We start from the raw sequence: 16,566 nt of genomic DNA, 5'->3' as shown, positions 1-16,566 counted from the left end.
ATAGAAATACTATATATAAAAAATATTTGAATTCAAATTCAAATATGAATCGGATATAATTTAAATTCAAATTTGAATCGGGTATGTAAACTTTTAGATGTGTAAACTTGAGGTGTATAAACTTTAGGTGCATAAATTTACTAAAATAGGAAAGTAATGCGGTGCCAAAAAAGAAAACCACGTGGAGGAGAGGGGGGCGCGCTAGGGGCGATCGATCGCCCGTTAGCCATTTCGCGGAACACCGCCGCCGCCGTCCGTCAAGGACTCAAGAGAGCCAAGACTGGGCTTTCTCCCGGCAACCGCCCTTAAGGTGTGAGACGGCACGATAACGCCCTCAGGAGGGAAAATGACACTCGAGCGTCATCGTTGTTGGTCCGGCCAAGGCCGAGCTGGGTTTTCACCCGCCATCCACCACCTGCCAATCTACCATACATGCACCACTGCTCCACTGCCAACTAAACTTCCGCCGGCGTGTGGGCACATCGCACCGGCGCCCCCCGCCGGCCGGTCTTCGCGTGCAGCTACCTCGCCGGGCTCCGTCTCCATCGGCTTCGCCTCCTGCTGCATAGCCATCATGTGCCAGCAGTCCTCGACATCGCTGGCCACGCTGCATGGCTACCGGCTGCACGGCTGTCAGCCGCAACATGCCGGCATCGGCCAGCCATAGCCCCCCCGGCCCTCGCCGTCACCCACGCACCTCCTGCCCCTCCGCCGCCATCGCGGCCTCCGCCTCTGTCTCCAACGCCTCCGCGCTGTTGCGCCCGCCGCCGCCAGCCGCACCCTCCGTCACCGGCGCCCGCAACCACCGCATCCACAAGATGCTACCACCGCCGCCAGTCGTCATCCCACTCCACCACCGCCAGATCCGGCCGCCGTGGCGTCGGCGCCGCCGTCGCCATCCCACAGCAAGTGCTAGCACACTTCCCGCCGGCACTAGGCACTGCTGGATGCCTCCTCGCCAGATCCAGCGCGAATCTGGCGGCCTTGTCCTCTGCAGCCAGTGCCTCCAAACTCCGCCGCCACCCCCGCCAAACGCAGCCGCCTGAACGCCCTTCCCCGCCAAGTCTGGCCGGTTGGCGCGGATTTGGGCGGTTTCCGCCTCCCAACGCCGGGCAATCCCCCCTGCCCTTGTGCGGTGAGACGGAGCGAAGCCCCGCCACCGCTGTCCTTGTGGCCGCACGGCTTTGCCGACAGCCGCTCGGGCGGCGACGAGGTGGAGGAGGGAGGGCGGTGGGCGATGGCGAACGGGGCGCCTCCCGTGTCGCCTGAGAGGAGGTGACGCGAGAGTAGATGCTCTAGTTTGTGTGATAACAGCTTGCTAGTTCCATAAATAAGAACAAATGAATCGGCCATCGTTGTTCCCTTCGAACAAGAGGCTGCCATACAGAAATAAATTACGGATCTCGCTGGATCAGTCACCACACACCAGTGGCATGAATATGGTTAACTTAGTATATATTTCCTTTTACCACCGCAAAACAATACATCGAATAATAGGTACATTCTGAGCATAACAATGTAAATTAGTGCAAGTTTAATAGTACAGTCAATTCATAGTTCTAAATCATCTATAGCCAATTTATACCATAGTTATCTATAAATATACACTAAACAATTAATATCTAGTTCTATCTCTCATACACGCATAGCTTCTTGAAATCCATGTTGCAGTTGGCTATAAATTTGTAACTCACTTCTTTTCTCTCTCCTCTCTCCTCTCTTATCTATGTACATCACTCTCACTTATAGATGGCTCATACTGCTATTGCACCTGCTCTTATGACTGGAATTGGAAAAAGGATTCTCTTTTGGGGGTGATGCCAGCATAACAGGACTTTGCTGCATACAGTGAGAGTGATGTACATATGAAAGTAAAATTATGACCTCAAGACCGATGAACAGAAGCAAAACCATAATACTTATGGAATGTAAATATACAATCAAGTTTATGAAATACTGACCTGTATTGAGAAAGTCAGCAGATGCATGACCGTAGATTGCCCTACTGTTCTTATTGGAAATGAACATGGTTATCTAGCTCTCCCAATAGCTGGTGTCAATCATCGTAGGTAACCATGATAATTTGTGGTTACTATCCCAGACAAGGATCCACAAACAGCAAGAGTCCAATCCATTGTTTCAAAGGATGAACTGAAAGCAACTAGAAAACTTATAAGCTCAGAGAAAAAGGAAACTTATGAATGATTACTAGATGCAATGTAGAGTGGTCCATGTTACTAGGACCAGAGTTCTGCTAGCAGCCACCATCCAGATTGAGGAAGCAGATTAATGAAGAATCAACTGGGTAAGAAGTACAAAGTGAATTTACAAGCTTCCAGCACTAACTAAATAATGGACTCAACCTGATTTTGACATATTACAAACTGTTTTAGTACAAGTCTTTGTTTACATCAATACTTATTGGGACAACTGGGGGTAGGGATGACAGTAGTTTAATCCATAGGTGCCCATTGCCCAACTCTATTTCACCTACAAATAAAGAAATAAAGAAAAAGTGTGTTTTTAGTAAAACTAGCGGACTAATGGGTACCCATATTTATAATGGGTTACTCCCATCTAATCAGGGATTTGGGATGTACTCGAATAGCATTAACATTTTCATAAATGTTAATGTTCTCATAGTATTATGTACAAAAAATGTGCAAAGAATATAAACTATAAAACAACCTTTTGATTCAGTACCAATCTTTTGAGATGAAATCTGCTCTGCTGTACACCCCAATGGTCTACAACTGAAATTGTATTGTAAACATTAGTGTTTCACAGGTGCTGCTCATGGCATTGAAGAACACTCCTTTGAGTACTTCGGCAAGTTGAATTGCACTGTTCGTGCAGGAAAGTCTGGTGGCCGCTGGAATACAACTGAAGCAGCATGTATCAGGATGCCAGCAGTCAGACCCCATATTACGTACTTCTCACTCCCTTTCTCGTAATTGAAGTAATGAATTGTGAATTCTTGTCCCATCCATTCACGCTCCTCAGATGTCCTTTTCTCATCCTGCAGTATTTGATCAGCAGGTTGAAGATAGAAATGACACCAAGTCACTGAGATATTCCATGATTTCAGTAAAATAAGTGGTTTCTTTATCCCCTAGTTTGTTCCATATGTTGAAAAAAAAAAACTATAATAGTATGCTATTCTGGTTAAGTCTAAACTCTAACCTATATTACCACTGTACAGAAAACTACAGTATGGAAAACTATGTGGTTGGTATCTTTTACACAATAAACTGGTCTCCTTTGTTTTTTTGTTATAAGTTGGAAATATCACAAACATGCAACCCAGGTTCACATAAAAGCCTGGAAATGTGTGTGGTCTTTTAATTAGCATGGTGGAAAAGACAGTGATAATACCAACCTTGAGAAACATCTCCAAGGGTACATCGAAAATGCTATCCACCTCATCAACATTAAGAACAGGTTTAAATGCTTGTATATCAGAGAGTATGCCAACAACAGGGACAACTACCAGAAGATGCTGCCAAAAATATGGAGAATATTAATCCTGATGATGACATTGTAAGAGTAATCTTATTACTGATTGCTAGTAGAAACAAACTAAAAGTAATTAAAACAGTGGGGCACAACAGCATAAGAATTGTAGTGGAGTTGGATATTAAGTATTGAAGCGAAGCAAAGGAACTACATTTTAGAATTGCAACAGTGCAACAAAGTCAGTAATTTACATGAAAAAACATAGAATTAGCCTCTCCCAGCTAATTCAATTTGAAGAGACTACCTTTATATGTGTAAAATGAATTGAAAATTTTGGATAATTTTCTATATGAGTTTCACTTGACCTCACGACATGACAAGGCACAAGTACCAAGTTAGTCTTAATAAAACATGTGGCGAGCACAATTCAAACTTCAAAGGACAAATTAGCTAAATGACATGTGAAATGATCCATCAACAGACGGATCATACTAGTAAGACTAGCCTTCAGATGTAATCAAAACCTAAACAAGACAACCAAGACAGCAAAAGTGACCATGTTCACAGTTCCTTCAATGAAAAAATAATGTGCACCATGCAAAGATCTATAGTCCCACAGTAACATTGGTAACAAAATTTGGTTCGTTTCAACTTACAATTTTAATATTCGGTCTTTGAGAATGAAGTTTCATTTGCGATGCATGATATCAATTCAAAGCACTAAAGTACAATATGGTTTTCTGTGGCATGCAAACATGATTGCTACCAAACAAGAAAGGATTTTGGAAAGAACAGTTAGCAGCTTATGCATCAAAACATCTATAAGCAGATCCTGAGTCAAGTTGGTTTAGTTGCCCGTGTTTGGTTCTAAAATATTATTAAGGAAAATGGTGTATAGTTCCATCTTCCTTGCTGTTTCATGTGGTGTAAGGGAGAGCCAAATGGTATTCTACCTTTGACAAGAAGTGCTCAAGAGAGGCAACAACAGTAACAGAAGCTGGATCAAGTCCAATCTCCTCCTTTGCCTCCCTTAATGCTGTTGCTGCATCATCAGCATCACCCTCCTCAGCCTTTCCTCCTGGCAAAGAAACCTCCCCTGCAAACCCCAGATGGAAGAAATAAATATCAAGCAGGTTTCAGAAGCCAATTTGAGCTAAGCAAGCTCTCTGAGGCAGCCAAAAAGATGGATCAGCTAAAGGACCATTTTTTAGCTTGAATCTGTGGCAGCCAAAACGAGCAGAGCAGAAAAGAAGGTTGTATGGGTTTGGAATTAAGGAACCAACTCATATTATTTTATTTACCCTATCTAAATCAATTGCGGAGCTCAAAGCCTTTCCGTGGACCAGGGAAAAAAGGGCACCCAGTTAGGCCAGCAGCAACAGTGCAACACTGATAAGGAGACCAACCCATATGCACCTTAGAATATTGCATAGTACAAGCATTGCATGATAGTTTTTGAAGCATATTGTTAGCATCTGGTGCACCCTACTTGTCCAAGCAAGCACCAAAGATTCAATGTCATTATCAGCATCCAACCATGCAATCAATTCCAACCATTTGTCCAAACTGTTAACTCAACAAAACACCGCAAGTACGCTCCTCATGTGCTCAGGATAACTAAAATATGTGAAACCAGCATCAGAAAACAAATGTGGTCCATTTCGCGTATATCATTACAAACAACTGTCAGGCCACCATCCTATTATTATGCCATGGTTTATGTCACTAATGTCAATGCAAAATTGATACCATTTTTTAAATATGATCGATGCTCATTGGATGCTTGCTATATATTTACGCCAAATAAATAGGGTCGAAGACTCTGCCGAGGAAAAAAAAAAGGTTTCATCATAAACGCCACCCTCCACATTAATGGAATAGCTGAGACCACGGTAAAATCGTCCTTGGATTAATCTGACAGCCTAAGATTTCTGTAAGAGATTACAATTTAGAACTGTAGTACTCGATTATAGTTTATTGCTTTGCAACTTCTTCCAAAAAAAAAAAAAGAAATTCGCAGCGGTATACGCCCGAAACAGCAATTCACCTACGAATCGTAAAAAGAAGAAGCACTGGAAATGGCGATACTCTATAAGACTATAACCAGTAATTTGACCCATTCCCCTCAAAGGCTTCTCACCTTGCCCAAAGTATCCGATCGATCGATCATATCGAGGAGAAGCAGAAAAAAGATTGGGATCGATGATACCGAGGACAGCTCACCGGAGTGGGAGGAGAGTTTGGAGGAGCGCTTGGTGAGGAGGACACGGAGCTCGCCGGCGGCGCCGCGGAAGAGGCAGATCAGCACGGCGGCCCTCCGAGGGCGGAACAGCAGCTCGGCCGGCGGCGCGGCCGCGTCGGGCGAGGGGGCCGCGGCGGCGGCGTACGGGGAGGGGCGCGGGCGGTGGAGCCTGAGGCGCTGGATGAGCGCCTGGATGTCGGCGCCGGGTGCCTCCATGGAAGGTGGGATGGTGAGATCGGTGGACATGGAAAGCTTTGGTACTTGGGTCTGCGCGGTCGTGTACAGTGTAGACGGTCTCCATTTATAATACAGCAATGCTACGCTGGTGTACTGTCCCCGTCCTAAAATATACTCCATCCTTCCTAAATTTCATAAATTGATCATCATATAATCGCATAAACACGGATTTTATCGAAATACAATTAACACATTATAGAAGAATATGTACATGCTAGGGTGTAATTCGTATGATGCTTTAATCGAATGCGTACATGGTATCTTAATTGATACGATTTAAATTATTTTTAGTCTTGGTGTATAAACATATATAATGATTATTTTGGGTTAAAGGGAGTAATAACTCAGAATTGGATAGAAAATTTACTATTACTGTAAATATGGATATGGATAGATCTTTTTCATATCTTGTTCGGTCCTAGCTATTGATATTTTGGATGAAGGAAATACATAATAGAAAAACAGTTACAAATATAAATTTCTCAACAATGTGATCTAAATGATTAGAAGTAAATCAAGATTTGGTCCTAATGTACCATATCATGTTATGTTCTTAAAATATTTATAAGAATCTGTTTTTATTTTAAAAAAATACAAGTATATATATATATATATATATATTTGTATACACAGGTGCACATTCATCTCTGTAAACTAGATGAAGCCCCCACTTTGCTGTGAGATATATGTATATATGTTGAATGTCGTAAAACTTATCGATGGATTTGATTTGGGTAAATATTGTGAAAATAACATGAGAAATGATAATTTAGCATGCTTGGATCTTGAGGTTTAGAATGTACTCTCCCTCCATCCACAAAAGTTACACATATTTCACATTTAAGTTTTTCCAAATAAATTGTTTCTATTTTTAGTTTGTATACATTCAAGACTTAAATGAAAAGATAAATTAAATGTTTGATTAGAACCTAAGAAGTTATTTAAATACTCATTGGTTGCATGGTTGTATTCACTCATTGATTTTGTAACATCCAAGATGATTTAATTTCTTCTTGGTCTTAGTGATAAAAATAATATGTGTAACTTTTGTAGACAGGAGAGTAATGAATTGTAGATGTTATTATTAGACATGCATGTTGAGTTTTAGGTGCTTAGTGGATTGACGTGGCATACTTATCAATAGATTTGATTTGGAGTAAATATTGTGAAAATAATGTAAGAAGTGATAATTTGGCATACTTGTATGCTAGAGGTTTAGAATGTAATGAATTGTAGATGTTATTGCTATGCATGCATATTTGGTTTTAGGTGTTCGGTGGGTTGATATGATATGCTTGTATGTTAATCTTTACGATGTAGTAATAACGATGTAGTAATAACTAATATGCTTGTATGTTGAGATTTAGATACATAATGAGTTGTAACTTTATATAATGTATAGAAACATACAAACACACATTATCTTTGGGCATGTTTGGAGGAGAAAAACCAGCTTTTAGGTTCTGGTTCGTTTTATGAATTCTAGCCTTCCAAGAATCTGAAAAAGAGAAGATTGATTGGAGTAGTTTTTATTCCGAAAGAAGCTATAGGCTTAGTTCACGATGCATATATTAAATTTGATTAATCAAGTCGCCTCGCCATACACATCTCTACGTGGTCTTGCATGTATTTCCATTTCTATCTTGCTTCCGTTATTTACGAAAAATACTCTCCTGTCACCAAGATGCTCAACCTTTTGGACTTGAAAAAGGGAATCTCATTGACATGTATCAGGTTCTTTGAAACATCAATAATTCAGTATGGATTATTTCTTCCAGCGGCTTTTTCGCAAGTGCCCTTCTGAAACGCATCTGTGCTTGTCCCAAGATCGAAGTGGGAGCAGTAAATAAGCAATTAGTTTTTGATTGGTTACAAACTTTTGTAATTTTTTCAGTGTGTTTTGTTCCCTTTGTAATCTGTAAATATTTATTTATTTTTATAAAATCACACTGTTGGGCAAATGCCTGACAGTAATTTACATAAAAAAAATAAACAAAAACATTGTAGCATTTCTCTGCTGTTCAACCTGGTAGGAGGCACCTGACACTCATGCGACAACGTACTTACTACTGAGTGAGCACCACTGTATCCAATCAAATTAACCCAAACTAAAATTGATATTAAACTTCCAAATTCTGACTATACAAGGTCTGTCCAGTCTCCAGAGCATGTATTTTTTTCCTGCAAGTACAATTTAACGGTATGTATTTTCAGAATCCTGATTCCATATAATTCGACTTTTGCTACATATTGCATTGAATTTTTTTAGAACAGAATGAGCATCGGAGTTTCTAAAGACTGACGCTAATCAAAACAAAATATATTACATAATGAAATAAAAAAATGATAAAGAAAAGGTCGCTTTGCGTTTATCTTCTTGGACTGACATTGGTCCATATTTTCATTGCGAGTGCTTAACTTGGCCAATATTTCCATTATTTACTCTATCACAAAACACACCAAAAGACACGCAACATATATGTATCCACATCCTATAGTTTAGTTTCCACATTCTCAGCAGTTCTGCTGCAAACCCGTACATCTATCTGGATCTGCCTGACCACATTGTCACTACTTGCTCCCCCATATTCTAATGATGTAATATCTTTATTTCTAATTCTCTCCACCGTACTGCTACATCACATGAGTATGATATCTGAAATCCATATATAATTGCAACTGGTTGGATTGTTTTCTATGCTTAAAAGAATAGCCAAGCACCAGGCTTTTCTGCAGAAATGCTGACGAGTGATGTAGCAGGGAATCTCAGAAAATCAGACTATGACAATTTTTTTCATCATCAATTATACAGTTGAAACAATAGTTTACTGTTCAACATACCAGCAGGATAAGGCCATCTCGCATTTAATAGCAATTAAAAGATCAGCCTGAAGATAACGGGTTCACAAATTGGTTAACTAGTGCAGGTAGTGGACTAGTGATACACAAAGAACACCATACTGTCATATTTGTCTCAATTTTAATTTTGAAATTTTGCAAGAAGCATTCATAAAAAATCAATCACAGGATGACCAAAGGTGCCCTGCAGCAGGCCTAGTGAACAATAGAAGTAACAGCAGGAGCTACAAGAGAAAATGTATAAGAAGATCCACCACAGCCCCCAGCGCACAGGTAAGGAATAGCTGTTATTCTTAATTACTAGAAAAGATAAGCATATGCTTCACATTACTTGCTTGAAAATAACAGATATGAGCATTTGTGAATAAGCATCAAGTGCTAAAAGACGACCTTTGTAAGCTCTAGTTGCATATATAGGATGAATAAACATGTACGTGTACCTGCCAGATTTCTTCATCCATAAGAGAATAATCCGGCACATGTTGTCCTATACGACAATAATGCATCATTCCTGAATGCCCTGAAAAACATCTGAGGTGGCAGACCATTTGGAATATCTGATAGACATGTCAAGGATCCACATGCAGCATCATTACCCTTTGCTGGGGACAAAAAGCAAGCAATGTGTGAAAGAATTTTAATACGAATATAACATAACTCAGAAAAGAAGATAGAGCAACATATTTCCTTACCATTTGGTCTTGGGTGACTCAAGGATATAGGCAAGCTAAAAAACAAAAATATTTCCTTGGTAAGTTGCCCAGAAACTAAATTAAAGCTCTTGATAGTACTATTTAAATATGCTAGGTGCAAAGAAATACACAAAATTCTAACCAAATAAATGGTCAGAAAAATAATATTTGTGATATATGTTTACTTAAGGAATAACACTATCTGGATGAGAACATATCGTACACAATAGTGGGCTATCAAAATTCAAGTTCATATGCCACTGGAAGTTATCATGAGAATATCTTCATCTTCACAATTAGAAAGCATCTGCTCTACTTGAAGCAACACCCTTAACATCTCATAGATCTCATCCATCTTTGGGTGTGATTTATCCTCTGCATTGAAAGAATGCACCTCATTCTTCACCTCAATCCAGCTCCACCCAGGGACTTTGCTTAATCCTCGTTTCTTCATTACCCTCTGCACTGTTGCCCTATCACTCCACATCCCAAGACCAGAATACATGCTGGACAGGAGAACATAGGTAGAGTGCTGTCTAGGTTCTGCCACAAATAGATGGCTGGCCACATCGCTTGCTAGTTCCACATTCCCATGGATTCTGCAAGCACCCAATAGGGTCATCCATACCATGGCATCTGGTTCAAATGGCATAGAATCAATTAGCTTTTTTGCTTTATCAAGCTGTCCAGCCCTCCCATACAGATCAACACCACATGCATAGTGCTCCATTCGAAGAGGAACTCCATACTTAGTTTCCATTGTATTGAGAATCTCTGACCCTTCATCTACAAGACCAGCATGACTGCAGGAAGTAATTAGGCCAACAAACGTTATGTGATCCAAAGGAGCCTTACGTTGCAGCATCTCATTGAAAAGTATGTCTACGTTTTCAGCTTGTCCATGTTGTGCATAACCAAATATCATAGCATTCCAGGGCACTGAACTACTCTTATCTGCCTCCTCAAAAGATTTCCGTGCATCGTCAATAATGCCACTCTTAGAGTACATGAAGATTAGCGAGCTGGAAACAAAATCATTGGAAGCAAAACCAGAATGGATGACTAAACCATGTATTTGTTTACCTAACTGAAGCACAGCAAGTTCAGAAGAGGACCGCAGAGCCGCAGAAAATGCATACTCATCGGTTCTAACATTTTCCGAACACATACATCTGAAGAACTTCAAGGCATCGGCACTCAAACCGTGCTGTGAATATCCAGTCAGCATAGAATTCCAGGACACTGTGTCCTTAAGCACCAAAGAGTTAAAACACTTGTATGCATCTTCCATCATGCAATTCTCATTGTACCTAGTGTACATGGCAATCAGAGCATTACAAACAGGCGTGACTCCTTCCAGAGCACTCTTGATCACCAACCCATGAATTACTCTCCCTTGATGATCATCATGCCCATGCTCTGAACATGAACTTATGATACTTGTGAAACTATACATGTCAGGATGAACTCCACTCTCTTGCATCATCCTAACAAAGAATTTCATCGCCTCGTCGTCCATTCCATTGTGAGTGTAAGCTCCAAGCATCGCATTCCATGAGATCAAATCCCTAATGTCCCCAATTCCATCAAAGATCCTACTAGAGTCTTTCAGGGACCCACATTGTGAATATGCAGTGATTGCTGCATTCAACACTGTCAGCCCTAACGCAGATCCATACTTCACAATCTTCCCATGCAACTGGTGCATCAAGAAACAGCTTGGGCCCTCAACTGCTGTGAGCAGCGACGCAAATGTTGCTTCATCTGGAGCCAAACCTTCTCTTTCCATCTCAAGAAACAGCTCCAGTGCAGATGCCATGTCCCCAGATTCAGTATACCCGGCAATGAGTGCATTCCAAGAAACAGTGTTCCGCTCTGGCATTCCATCAAACACCTGTCGGGCATCCCTCACGCGGCCACATTTAGCATACACATCAAGTAATGCACTTGCCGCGAACACATTGTTGGCAAGGCCGGATTTCAAAGCGAGCGACTGCAGTTGGGCGCCGATGGCAGGACGCCGCGCTACGGCGGCGGAGCGGAGGGCCGAGCCGAGGGCGAACGTGTTGGAAGCGAGCCCCTGCGCGTGCATGGCCCGGAGGAGGCGCCATGCTTCCGGGTGCGCGCCGGACGCGGCGTGCGCGGCGAGGAGCGCGTTCCAGGAGACCTCGTCGCGGCGGGGCACCTCGTCGAACACCCGGCGCGCGGCGGCGAGGCCGTCGGGGGAGGAGCGGGAGTAGGAGGTGAGGAGCTGGTTCCAGGGCGTGGGGGCGGCGACGCCGGACTTGAGGAGGGAGGCGTGGGACCTCGCGGCGGCGACGGAGAGTTGGTGGTGGCGCATGCGCAGCGGCGGCGGCGTCTATGGCCGCGGGGCATTCGCGGAGGTCCGGTATCTATGGACGTGCCGATTCTTTGGGTCGCGGAAGTAGCGGCCGGAGCGGCACCAACCTCACCTCCGTTCGCCGGAAATCCCCAGCCCCAGCTAGTCAGCTACCTCCCTCCACTCTCCATGGCGGCTGGGTTGAATCGTCGAAGAGCAACGGAGGAGGAAGGAGGAGGAGGAGCCATGGCGGCTGGGAAGAAGAAGAAGAAGATGGCCGACACCATGCTGGGCCGCGTTGGGCTAACCTCTTGGCTATCTTGTTAAATTGGAGATATTTAACCATTTGCCACATTTAGATGTGGCAATTAACTTTTTGTCATTATACCCACATGTCATAGACACATATGGACCCACATGTTATTGAGATAGGGGTAGGAAATAGTTATTTGCCAAATCTAAAAGTGGCAAATAATTAAAAGCCCCGTTAAATTGGTGGCCCATTAAAGCTGAACAATGGAGCACGAAAAATGGAACGAGCAACTAGCGCATGATTACGTGAATTATTTATTATTATTAACTTCATAAATAAGGGAGTTGCAAAAGCGAAACGAGGAAAATAACGTGTCATAATTTAATGAGAAAATTACTTATGTAATTGTGAGTTCTTATTCAACCCATTATAAGCTCAGAACTATACTCTATATCTCATCCTCCTCTGCACGCCTCTAGGTTTTCATTCCTGAAGAGGCGGATAAGATATTAGGTGGCAGTTTGATACCACTAGAAAGAGAAAAAAAAGATTCGAAGGAATCAAAAAAAAGGGAAAATTGGCCCCTCTTCATGGAAAGTAGTTACTACTTGAGCTACGGAGGATGCTCTTTGACCGATAGCTACATAAACACATATTACATCTTGCCCTTTTTGATTGAGAATTGTATCTGTAGCTACTGCTGACTCGAAGGTTTTTCCAAGGGATGCCTGTTAAAAATTGTTTCAACCTCTCACCAAAACAGACAAGAAGTATATCACTGAAAATTAATACCCAGCCATATGGGTATATGAAGGGCGCAAATTCGTTTATACCCCACCCAATTAGAGGAAATAAAACATAAATGGAGAAAGTTTTCATGATAAGATCAGCCAATAGAAGAAAAAAGTCCCTAATTTTTCAGACCGTTCTGAGCATGTGAAAAGTAAAGTTGGGGATAAAGTAGCCGGAAGACACGGGAATAAGGGGATCATTTCCGTCTGGGAGCTTTACCAGGACTCACTAGAAAAACACCTAAATCCTCCTTTTTTGGCTCTCTCTTTAGCCCTATGTCTCTTATCCCTAGGAGGCCTTCCTCCACTAGCAGGTTTCTTCGGAAAACTCTATCTATTCTGGTGCCTGAACCGGTGGCTCACTTTTTCTAAGTAATGGGGAAGAGGACTGAAACATGCCACTGAAAGACTCTACTGAGACAAAAAGATGGGCTGTCAAAAAGGTAGAGGAGGTATTTGATTCCCTCTGTATCCATTTCGCTAGTTGACATGGCCGTGAATTAACAGTTAACTTATTTTTTAAAATGACTGTATTGTCACTGAATGGTATAGTCATACTCTTCAATTCCCTGTATTTCACTAGTTGTCCTATTTGATTATATAGTATTTTTTAGCATTGAGATTTATGTTTCTAAGTAGGTAGCACATAAGATCTATAAGTTGTATAAGTACGAGCGACAAACAGTATAGCTAGCCATTTCAGAAAAATCTAATAGCCAACTCATAATCAACTAAACAGTATAGATATAGAGGGAATTGAAATGAAAAAAAAAAGGAAGAAATGAGGCAAAATTCATAGGTATAGATAGGATTGTGAAACACTTGGGGACATATTTTCTCAATTCTAAATGGGGAAAATTATGTTTAGAGCACAAGTAGGGTCCAAATCAGAAAATACCATAAAAGTATCCCATTATTGCCTCATACCACAGTCCGCACTACAATATTCAGTTTATACCATGACCATGGTCGAAAATACCCTCACGTCAAGTGCAGTTGCCCAAACCTAAATGTAGTGGAGTTAAAAAAAAGCAGGGGAAGGGGGGAGGGAGTAAAAATTCATACGAAATAATATCCTGGATTCTCCTTACGAAAAAAAATCATGAATATACCTTTTTTTAATAATTTACATTTATATACACGAACGAGAAGAATTTGCATAAATCTACCAATCCCCTGGGATGAAAACGTGGGACTAATGTTTGCCGTAGCGCAAAAACGCGGGACCGACAATCTCGCGGGATGGTCGCAAATCACCGGCTATGGCATGCGTTGGGTGGGCATATATAATACTGTTTAGCGCTGTTAATACACTGTTTGGACATTATTTACCACTGTTTATTACTGTTCACAGAGCCAGTACCGCGCAGCGGGACAGGTTGGTACTGTGTTTTTTGAGCCTCCGGACTGTCTCGGTACTATGTAGTACCGCTAGCCACCACAGTGCCGCATTTTTTGAGATTCGGGACCGTTGCGGTGCTGTACGACCATCCTGCAATACAGTCGGTCACGCGTTTTTGCGCTGTGGCCATCCTGCAATACAGTCGGTCATGCGTTTTTGTGCTGTGGCAAACATTCGGTCCCTCATTTTCACCCTGTGGTACGGGTATATTTATGCAATTTTCCGTGCCGATATATAAACTTAAATTATTAAAAGAATAAGTATATTCGCAAATTTCTTTCTTCTCCTTACAACACGATTTAATAGCCCTCTCGTAGTTCACATCAATTTGATATTCTTTCTCAATTACTAATTGTCCGCCTTTTTTCACCTCTTTCCGGATGTGTTATATGACTTTTTGATGGACATGGTCCCAACCACTTTTTTTTTCTCAGCGGCATATATGTCGCACTAAGCTCATCTTTCTCATCTTGAATCTACCGAAGAACATAATTGTTCACCTTGTAGCAACCTTGATGTCCAAGAGCGAAGACTCATGATTACTATCGCCCAACGAAATGCTAGGCGTGTGCCTGAGGAGGGATGCCACAATCATGTCATAGGGCCTGGTCGACATGAATGATAATCACGGCTCATCGTATATTAGTATATATTCATATGAACGTGTGTCGGCTTTATGGCCACGAGAATAGGCAAGCAACAATAATAGGAGGAGGAGCGACCAATCTCAGTCCAAGGTGAATTAAGAGGAGCCGAGGAGTATTTGCAATAATTGTTTTATAGGGAGGAATCTTAAATACATGGCGATATTTTGGGTGGTTTTTTGCAAATATTTTTTTATAAAAAAAATGGATCGAAAAGCGTCACGAGGAGCACAATTGAAAACCCAAGCTATTCACTCGATAATCAAAGATCCCTATCCTCCTTTCCCAAGAGCACCGATAGCTTCACAATAGCTCGTAGAGATGAGAAAGTCGGAGCACGGGTAACCTCACAATGACTTGCATTAGATGAGAAGGTGAATTATAATAGTGATATCTAGGTAGGGTATCATCGACAATTTTAGATTCGTGTATAAAAGTCGACTCTAACAGAAGACACATCTTTTACTGTGGATGGAGGTGGAATAATAAAGTATAAACCAAAGAAAGTTGTGTAAGCTGCGGTATAAGACGACCCTGAGATTCCGAACCATGATTTTGTTTCCTGCCTGTGCTACACTGAACTTTTCCTTTAATTTGATGGCTCAATCGAAACCACCGAAGAGCAAGCAAGTATAAGCTTAGACTAAACCGAGAGTTAAATAATAAGTAAATAAATTAGGAGGCAATGCAGTAAATTACTCAAGTATATATCAACCACCTAAACAGCTAGATCATATCAGTGCTAAATAAGTACTAGTAACTAACACACGACGATAGTTAATGATAAATGCCTAAATTATATCTAAATTCGATGCCCTAGTTGTCAAAAGCCCAAGCGTTCTCCTTACGGACCTCCGCCTCCTCCTCTGGCGTGAAGTCGTTGGTGATGTTGAACACCTCCCTGACCTCCTCCACCGACATGTCTTTGATCAAGTCCGCCGCGTGCTGGCAGGTCAGATCTAGCAGGTCCTGCGCGTTCAAGAAGTTTGCGGCCAAAATCAACTCGAACAGCATCGTCCTGTCGACGTCGACGAACTCGGCGTCGAAGCTCTTGAGCTCCTCCTCCCTCTTCGCTTTATCAGCGGCGACGGCTTCTGTGGCCGGCTTGGGGGTGACGGCGGCGTGTTTCTTGAAGTACTCGACCACCTTGGCGAGAACGACGGCGGTGACGTTGGGGAGGGGAACCCCATTGTCGGTGCAGTCATCCTCGATCATGTGGGATAACGTCTTTGACTGACTCGCCGCCGCCTCCGACAGCTCAAAACGCTCGCCGTCCGAGCTGATCAGGAGGATCATCTTTTCGCCGTTGTCCGCTGTCGCCGCCATGGATTGAAACGGGTGGCTTGCTTTTACTCGAACTTAGTAGATGCAGCCTTTTGATCGATCTTAATCCGCGCTAATTTACCGAACAGAGAGGTCGTTTTCTTGTTTCTCCTCGGTACGGCTTGGAGAACTGTTTGGTGGGTCCTGTATTTATAGCATGAATCATCAACTCTGATCCGAGACGGAGTCGATCGATTTGCTGTCTGCATAGCGCTGTTTAATTAATCTGTTAAAATCGAGTCAGAGACGGATCATCTACAGTTAATCCGATTCGGAAACCAAGGAGTACTAGTTAGGATACGTTTCCTTCATCTGCATGGTTAGCTAGCTACGATATCGGCACATCC

At 42.2% G+C, this 16,566-nt stretch overlaps 3 protein-coding genes across 5 annotated transcripts; all 3 read right to left on the bottom strand.

The window, feature by feature from the left end:
- Nucleotides 1-2,273: 2,273 nt before the first annotated feature.
- On the bottom strand, nt 2,274-6,055 carry LOC127782262 (nudix hydrolase 15, mitochondrial-like). 2 transcript variants are annotated; one of them, XR_008019156.1, is made up of 5 exons: nt 5,680-6,055; nt 4,410-4,552; nt 3,380-3,499; nt 2,689-3,019; nt 2,274-2,490 (listed from the first exon to the last, which is right to left on the bottom strand). XR_008019156.1 is itself a non-coding variant. In XM_052309388.1 (4 exons), the coding sequence occupies exons 1-4, from the start codon at nt 6,053-6,055 to the stop codon at nt 2,795-2,797; spliced, it is 864 nt and encodes a 287-aa protein (XP_052165348.1). In that variant the 3' UTR covers nt 2,274-2,794. The 2 variants fall into 2 exon arrangements, 1 of the variants encoding a protein (XP_052165348.1); XM_052309388.1 differs by having other exon boundaries at nt 2,274-3,019.
- Nucleotides 6,056-7,733: 1,678 nt separating this feature from the next.
- LOC127782261 (putative pentatricopeptide repeat-containing protein At3g25970) lies at nt 7,734-12,187 on the bottom strand. 2 transcript variants are annotated; one of them, XM_052309387.1, is made up of 2 exons: nt 9,487-12,187; nt 7,734-9,396 (listed from the first exon to the last, which is right to left on the bottom strand). In XM_052309387.1, the coding sequence occupies exon 1, from the start codon at nt 11,825-11,827 to the stop codon at nt 9,737-9,739; it is 2,091 nt and encodes a 696-aa protein (XP_052165347.1). In that variant the 5' UTR covers nt 11,828-12,187; the 3' UTR covers nt 7,734-9,396; nt 9,487-9,736. The 2 variants fall into 2 exon arrangements, with proteins under 2 accessions (XP_052165347.1, XP_052165346.1); XM_052309386.1 differs by having other exon boundaries at nt 7,736-8,116; nt 9,235-12,187.
- A 3,407-nt stretch (nt 12,188-15,594) lies between these two features.
- Nucleotides 15,595-16,322, bottom strand: LOC127782834 (SKP1-like protein 5). The gene has a single exon (XM_052310106.1). It carries the CDS (start codon nt 16,220-16,222, stop codon nt 15,713-15,715), a length of 510 nt encoding a protein of 169 aa, XP_052166066.1. The 5' UTR covers nt 16,223-16,322; the 3' UTR covers nt 15,595-15,712.
- Between the last annotated feature and the right edge of the window lie 244 nt (nt 16,323-16,566).

Source organism: Oryza glaberrima, chromosome 8, assembly GCF_000147395.1.
Source record: "Oryza glaberrima chromosome 8, OglaRS2, whole genome shotgun sequence".
NCBI lineage: Eukaryota > Viridiplantae > Streptophyta > Magnoliopsida > Poales > Poaceae > Oryza > Oryza glaberrima.
This window is presented reverse-complemented; position numbering and strand designations above follow the sequence as displayed.

What these genes read in the sequence shown, in the direction of transcription:
- LOC127782834 (XM_052310106.1), bottom strand. Translation starts at nt 16,222, where the DNA reads ATGGCGGCGACAGCGGACAACGGCGAAAAGATGATCCTCCTGATCAGC.
- LOC127782261 (XM_052309387.1), bottom strand. Translation starts at nt 11,827, where the DNA reads ATGCGCCACCACCAACTCTCCGTCGCCGCCGCGAGGTCCCACGCCTCC.
- LOC127782262 (XM_052309388.1), bottom strand. Translation starts at nt 6,055, where the DNA reads ATGGAGTATATTTTAGGACGGGGACAGTACACCAGCGTAGCATTGCTG. An exon ending in TTGAGCACTTCTTGTCAAAG is followed by an intron (nt 3,500 to 4,409) that starts GTAGAATACCAT and finishes TATTTTTGGCAG; the next exon opens with CATCTTCTGGTAGTTGTCCC. An exon ending in CCTTGGAGATGTTTCTCAAG is followed by an intron (nt 3,020 to 3,379) that starts GTTGGTATTATC and finishes CAAATACTGCAG; the next exon opens with GATGAGAAAAGGACATCTGA.